Source organism: Agrilus planipennis, unplaced genomic scaffold (genome assembly GCF_000699045.2).
Source record: "Agrilus planipennis isolate EAB-ADULT unplaced genomic scaffold, Apla_2.0 scaffold3, whole genome shotgun sequence".
In the NCBI taxonomy this organism is placed as follows: domain Eukaryota; kingdom Metazoa; phylum Arthropoda; class Insecta; order Coleoptera; family Buprestidae; genus Agrilus; species Agrilus planipennis.
This window is the reverse complement of record NW_020442460.1, coordinates 3,362,431-3,369,245: the sequence shown is the minus strand read 5'-3', so window position 1 is coordinate 3,369,245 and position 6,815 is coordinate 3,362,431. Positions and strand designations below refer to the sequence as shown.

The following is a 6,815-nucleotide window of genomic DNA, read 5'->3' as shown; positions in this document are numbered from 1 at the left end:
CGAATTCTGATTAAAAGAATAAAACTGTTCTCTCATTAATTATTTTTGATTAGTAATCATATTATCATTTCTATTTCAACCTGACTAATTTCTGCTATTAAAATATCTCATAAAATTAAACCCACAGAGCACAATTACCTTCAATAAATAATTAATTCAAAACATCAATTGTGATTAAAAAGAACAAACCAATAAAAAACAAAGACAATAGGAATTTATTAATCAACGACAAATAAAACAAGGAGATCGAGAGATATCTCGAAGTTTTGAAGCTCATACAAAATTAAACACAACGGTGAAGCGGGAAATTATTTGAAAATGAATAAAAGTATATTGTGGAAAACATGTTATGCAACCAGATGTACAGGAGTGTAATGCACGCCAATTACAACACACTAATCAGTAATCGTAGCTAAATTTATACCAAATTAGAAAAATAAACAAATAAGGGTTGAAACGTAATGAAAATTATATACCAAAAACGTTAAACAATTAATAAACTATAGATTTTAAAAACTACATGAGTTCAATAACCATTTTAACTGAAGAAATTTAGTATGAAAGGAAAACATACCAAACAGGATTATGAGAAATTAATAAAATTAGGAAAATTTGCGTATTAAAGCTGAAATTTAATCAAAATACTATTTAAGACAATTAAATGACTGAAGTAATAAATTATTTAAAAGTTTAAAAAGCTTAACTACGACTTTAATTAAAAAATTACGTACGAAAAGAATTAAATACCCACTAATCATAAACACGAACATTAGAAACGACGTCAATTAAAGATATTATAGCCTAAAGATGCTATTTAATTAAAATGAACTTCTAAAACACTTAACGATTAATAAAAAAAAATTTGCTAGACTCACTTACCTTTTTAGTGAAAACTGCGCACCAACTACTGAATAAAGTTAGCAAAACTTGCATTTAAGAATTTAAATTTAATTGAAATAACATTATTAATTAATCATACACACAAATAAACTAATTAAAAATCATACAGACTTACTTACCGCGTTAAATAGAATAACAAAACAGCAAATCCATAAAAAAGTTTTTGTTCTCTTATATACATTTATTTGAAAAAGGTACTGCTTTACATAGAAGCAACAAATATGGATAAACCCTACATTCAACAAGTTTTAACAAGAAGGAAATAAATAAATAAAATTCAGGTGTCATGATAACAACTAAAAAAAACTGATATTCATTATTTAACTTTAATTTTATGAAAACCATGAAAAATACCCCTTTTTCGTCGGTGACTTTACCTGGTCTCCACTGACTTCCATACTGCTTGAAGTGCATCCCATTATGTTTGGTAATAATTGTGGAGAATTATTCTCTACTACATTATCATTACTAACATCATTTGATTGTTTTTCTTTAACCAATGTATTTGTCTGATGTTGTAACTTAGCTTCATAAGTCCTCACGTCCTCATATGACATACTAATCCACTCATCTATCCAGGCAAAGGCTTGCCTGTGACCAAGAAGTAGAATTTCTCGTATACACTAAAAATATTATTATGTAATCAATGTAGAATACTTGCGATAGCATTTTTAAAAATGGATAATTTTTAAGCAACTTACTGAATGAATAAATTCTTCTACTCGCGTCTGAAAACCCCAAACTTCAAATGAGGCATTCACTAACTTATACGAACACATAATGGGTTGCACATTATTTTTCCAGCCCTCTACCAAAGGACCCCTGCTAGTCTTCTTTGATTGGAAAAATCTTAGGTCCTCTTCTTCCTTATAGTGTCTTGGACTGACTTCGTCATAAGCAATATCTATATTGTCTACAATTCTCTCAGCTAGTTCTTCAGGTGTTAGTCCCAAACACTACAAGTAAAAGTTAAATTAAAAAGAAAATTACCTTGTGGTTTAAACAAGTTACATTATCTGAAGTTCCACTATTATCTTCATACTTTGTTTTAATAAATATATTGAACCTTGGTACAAAGGAACACTAAAAAATGTCCATTTGAAATGGCAAAATAAAATTGGAAAATACAGTACAAACCGTATATTCTGTCTCAGTGTAAGGATAATAATTCCATGCCTTTTCAGTTATATAAAATATCTTTGGTACAAGAGACTGTAACCAATAGGGTAATCGACTAAAAATAAAAAATATTAGCAAGGAAATAATCAATAGTATTAGCAAAACTAACCTAGAAAGATGAATCCTTTTTTCTGTGTATTGTCCCCTTCCATGAACTGGGTCTTCACATTCTTTGTTTTCTACAACTTCTACACCTTCACCATCACCTGATTGTTCTAAACTATGTCGAGCAATCATGTACAATTGTCCAATTTTATACTAAAATACAATTCACCTTTAATTTCCTTCATATTTGATATAGGTACCTCTATGTACGTACTTCTTCTGTGCTAATTGGCATACATATTCGATATTCTTTTGTTAGAACCATAACATTAAATATAAGTACTTTTTGTGTTATAATTTATGTTCTAAAACAATCAATAACACAGTAAAGGAGTAAAGTCAAACTTTTGACAACAGTTGAACCATAACCACATGTTTTCAATCACCATTACATTAGCCAATATAAACCAGTGGCGTATAAGTCATCAATAAAAGGGTGATTTACATATTTTTATTATATTATTTTATACAAAAATGGTAAGGTATTTGACTAAATGATGTGTAAGCAAAGAATGCGTTTTAACTTGTATAACCCATGCATTAATATCTATTTATTACTGAAAGTTGTTCCACATTGCTAACCGCAGTAATTAGACTTTAATAATAAAACTTAGATTTTACTTTACTTAAATATATTACTTCCTTTTAGCTTCATATAAATTAAAAGACTGTTGATGTCCAGCTGAAACGTGCTATTATTTAAATAAAAGTAATATCTGATATTATTGTCATTGAAGTCTGATTATTCCATTTTGTGATTTGAATAGTCATTTGATTCATTTATTATTATATTTAAATATTCTTTTTTATATTCCTGTGTTTCATAAGCTTTTAAAGTTGAGACGACGCTGGGTTCACGACTATCTTCATTCGTATTTTACTTATTGATAAATGTTTTGATTGTAGATTTTGACAGATGACGATTACAGTTGTCAAAAAGTATTTAATGATGTGGCCTGAACTTATAAGTGTTTAAAATTTTTTATTTAACAACAAAATTAGGATGTATTTAATGTAACAGTATAACAAAAAGCCAACTAAAATGGCCTACCAAACTCTTAGACAAGAATATTTGAATATGCCCCCCGTTACGAGGGCATATACAACTGCCTGTGTGATAACAACTATAGCTGTGGTAAGAGGTTCATAATTATGCAAAAACGTCAATTGTCCAATTAAAATGTACATTTTTTAGCAATTAGAATTAGCGTCGCCATTTCAGTTATACTTTAATCCAACATTAATACTAAAAGGTCAGGTATGGAGACTTGTAACTACATTCCTATTTTTTGGGGCCTTTGGGTTTAATTTCTTTTTTAATATGATATTTACCTACAAATATTGTAAAATGTTAGAGGAAGGTTCATTTAGAAACAAAACTGCGGACTTTGTTATGATGTTCTTATTTGGAGCAACTTGTATGATTGTATCCTTTCATAAACTATTAACCAATTTACTGTATATTACAGTATATTTGTTTTCCTTAATTGGTGTTCAGATATCGGGATTCTTTATAAATTTACTTTTTTTGGGACAAGCTTTTACGATAATGTTGGTTTATGTGTGGTCAAGAAGAAACACCTTTGTTAGGATGAACTTTTTTGGAATTTTCAATTTTCAGGTGTGAATATTTACCAATTTATCTTAATGCCATGGTAAAATATAAACTACTAGATAGTAAAGACCACCATTCTCTGGTGCATATCTATTTACCAAAGTAATCCTTGAACCCATAATTATGGCTTTACTGAAAAGTTATAAATGTATTTCGTATTTTGTTTTATGATTTAATGTTTATTTTATCCCCAACATAATTTCAATTGTTCACTTTTTTGTTGGGGACCAGTAAAAGCATCTGAATTACTATCAAATTCAAACATTTTCTTACTTTTTCAGGCACCTTACTTGCCTTGGGTTTTATTAGCGTTTTCTTTATTGTTAGGAAACGCAGTATATGTAGACTTATTAGGAATAGCTGTAGGACATGTCTACTATTTCATAGAAGACGTTTTTCCCAGCCAAAGAGGAGGTTTTAAAATTTTAAAAACTCCGGCGTTTATGTAAGTCACTTGTATACACTCAAGATGCTTTTTGTCGTTTAATAATCATCTTTCATTTTCAGGAAAGCTTTGTTTAACTCAAACGATGATCCAGATTACATGCCTTTACCAGAAGAAAGACCCGGTGGTTTCGAGTGGGGTAATAGACCAAATAACAATCAAGACGAATAAAACTAATAGGACACTAAAGTGATTACTATAATACAAAAACGTGACATTGTCACGGACAATCTCAGATTAAGTGTCGTTACAATAACTCACTGTAANTCAACTTCACAAACATTAATTATGAGTTTCTTGGTGTTTACATGCGGTTTGGCAACCACGGCTTCATATTAATTTACAAAACTGTTGAAACATTAAATTTGAAATTGTAGACCCGAAAAAAATATGTCAAGACCAAATTGTTTGTTAATTACAGAAAGATCTCAGAAACTGCGTAGTAAATAATACTAACAGTTCCATATTTTACCTGTCAAAACAGAAGTGATCAAAAAATTAAATAAGGGACAATAACCCAATGACTAAATTAAGTGACGTCTCCAATTATTGTTACTGGAGGCATATTTCGACGTTGTTATTTAATATTGAAGTTTATAAAATGGAATAAACTAACTCTGATAACCATGGTTCAATTGTTAAGTTAATTTTACGATCGATATTTACTCGAATCAAAATTTGCAACATGCTCTGTAATCGAAAAAGAAAATATTTACGAAAAGCAAGTAAACAATTCAAAAATCTTTTTAATTCTACACTGATAACTGATTTTTATATCGAAATAAAATTATGCAATTAATGATATTTATAGTGCATTCGCTGTAAAACATATCAGCCTATAATTATAACTATGCAACAAATTCTATTCACGAACAAATCCCTAGCCAAAGGGGGGCGCCGAGGGATGCTCACCCTAATACTCGCTCAGTTGGTTTTTTAAACTTGTGTCATTAATTAGGAAATGTGTTATATAAAAATAGACCTTTTTCATAATTTCGTGTAAAAATGCCTGTATAGGTAAAACTGCTTGATAAATTCGAAGACCATTCCTGTATACGGGTTGTAACAAGATTACAACAAGGCTTAGGAATCATAAAAATAATATCGGTCCTTAGTTATATGAAATCCTATGACATTATTAGTTACTTAATATTGGATTAATGTGCAATATTAATTTGAAATCATTTTTTCGATTTTTTATTTACCCACTACAAACTACCTCAAATTAATGAGTAGTTTAGGGCAGAACATTGNTACAATAAAATGATAAAAATCACTAGTTTAGGAATTCATTAATCCACAGATAACGATGATCTCTATTCAGCATTATAAAACCTTCTAATTCGCTCAATCCATTTGTAGAAATTAATAAATAATTTCTAGAAAGGCAACTTTTGGTGTGTGCGAGTGTATTTCCTTGTATTCCTTTGCGTATTTCGATAAATCTAGTTTTTCAGGTTTAAAATGCAAAAACAAAATAAAAAATGCCTATTTTTTACTTGCACCTAAATACTTTTTTGAGAAAAGCATTTTGTATTTTATTTAAAATACTTTTCCAAACGCATTTTCTATTTGTAAAATGCAAAATACGTTTCTGCTGTTAAAATTTTTGCTAGTATCACCGATCAAACATTATACAAAAATGTTGCATTGAAGGTATTAGAAGCTTAAAAAGGGTACAAAAAGACATTCCATGAATGCCTTCTAATTCTTTAAGTGAAGACAGTTCAAAAAATTCTAAACCTTTTGGAAATGGATAATTTAAAATATTGGATCTATATTGTTTTCAGGGTTCAATGTCATGGTCCATGGAATTTTGAAGTTCCAAATTGATATCAGCACCTGCCAAATCATCACTTATTGTACCTTTAGCTAGGAACTACGAAATTTTATGAATTACGACAAAACAGCCCGCAAAACAATATCCAATTGATATATGCCAGATGTGTAAAACTGAAAACTACAAGATATTCTGGTGTGCTAATAAATGCCTATAATCTAAAATTCTTAGAAAATAATTCGAAAAACTTCAACTACTAGATGAACCCAGAGCTAAAGAAACTATGGATTTCATTTCTATTTCTTATTACAATGTGTAAAAGATCGGAAACAAAATGGAGTTGTAAATATTTTGATATAAAACGACTGATGTTGATTTTACATCAATAAAATTATTTGCAACCCTATTTTGGCTCTGATTTTTGAGGCTAAATAAACTATTTTGGCATCGGTGTCTTTATTCCAATTAAAACAGGTGTCAAAGGGAAATAAGGAAGTATATAGAAGAATTATTAGTTGCTGAACTAAATAAACTATAACATAAAGATAGAAAAACTATACCTCAATCACTTCAAACAGAAAAATATGAATCATAATCAATATTCGCAGCGAGTAATATAGCACAAACACTACTATTAGTGTAGAAAAACTCCAATATTTAAAAAGTGAACAAATACCTGCAAGGTTTTCTTAAATAATATTTTCTACTTAAGTAAATGTAGAAAATTAAATACAAACTAGAAAAAAGTATTTATTTGAAAAAGTATTTTGAAAATACGTATTTTGCATTTA

General features: G+C 29.0%; 2 protein-coding genes across 4 annotated transcripts; one reads left to right on the top strand and one right to left on the bottom strand.

Moving 5' to 3' along the window:
- Nucleotides 1–1,075: 1,075 nt before the first annotated feature.
- Nucleotides 1,076–2,565, bottom strand: LOC108742720 (cytoplasmic phosphatidylinositol transfer protein 1-like). The gene is made up of 6 exons (XM_018478024.2): nt 2,399–2,565; nt 2,189–2,337; nt 2,038–2,134; nt 1,912–1,983; nt 1,602–1,856; nt 1,076–1,523 (listed from the first exon to the last, which is right to left on the bottom strand). Exons 1-6 carry the CDS (start codon nt 2,447–2,449, stop codon nt 1,233–1,235), a joined length of 915 nt encoding a protein of 304 aa, XP_018333526.1. The 5' UTR covers nt 2,450–2,565; the 3' UTR covers nt 1,076–1,232.
- A 521-nt stretch (nt 2,566–3,086) lies between these two features.
- LOC108742730 (derlin-2) lies at nt 3,087–4,475 on the top strand. 3 transcript variants are annotated; one of them, XM_018478041.2, is made up of 5 exons: nt 3,089–3,319; nt 3,380–3,610; nt 3,683–3,805; nt 4,081–4,244; nt 4,307–4,475. In XM_018478041.2, the coding sequence occupies exons 1-5, from the start codon at nt 3,227–3,229 to the stop codon at nt 4,413–4,415; spliced, it is 720 nt and encodes a 239-aa protein (XP_018333543.1). In that variant the 5' UTR covers nt 3,089–3,226; the 3' UTR covers nt 4,416–4,475. The 3 variants fall into 3 exon arrangements, with proteins under 3 accessions (XP_018333552.1, XP_018333537.1, XP_018333543.1); XM_018478035.2 differs by having other exon boundaries at nt 3,088–3,319; nt 3,380–3,805; XM_018478050.2 differs by lacking the exons at nt 3,380–3,610; nt 3,683–3,805 and having other exon boundaries at nt 3,087–3,319.
- The last annotated feature ends 2,340 nt before the right edge of the window (nt 4,476–6,815 follow it).

Bases quoted from the DNA above. Each gene is read 5' to 3' on its own strand.
- LOC108742730 (XM_018478035.2), top strand. From the start codon at position 3,227: ATGGCCTACCAAACTCTTAGACAAGAATATTTGAATATGCCCCCCGTT. The intron at 3,320-3,379 runs GTAAGAGGTTCA...TACATTTTTTAG, and splicing joins TGATAACAACTATAGCTGTG to CAATTAGAATTAGCGTCGCC. The intron at 4,245-4,306 runs GTAAGTCACTTG...TTTCATTTTCAG, and splicing joins TTAAAAACTCCGGCGTTTAT to GAAAGCTTTGTTTAACTCAA.
- LOC108742720 (XM_018478024.2), bottom strand. From the start codon at position 2,449: ATGGTTCTAACAAAAGAATATCGAATATGTATGCCAATTAGCACAGAA. The intron at 2,338-2,398 runs GTACGTACATAG...ATTGTATTTTAG, and splicing joins TGCCAATTAGCACAGAAGAA to TATAAAATTGGACAATTGTA. The intron at 1,857-1,911 runs GTAACTTGTTTA...TTTTACTTGTAG, and splicing joins ATAGTGGAACTTCAGATAAT to TGTTTGGGACTAACACCTGA.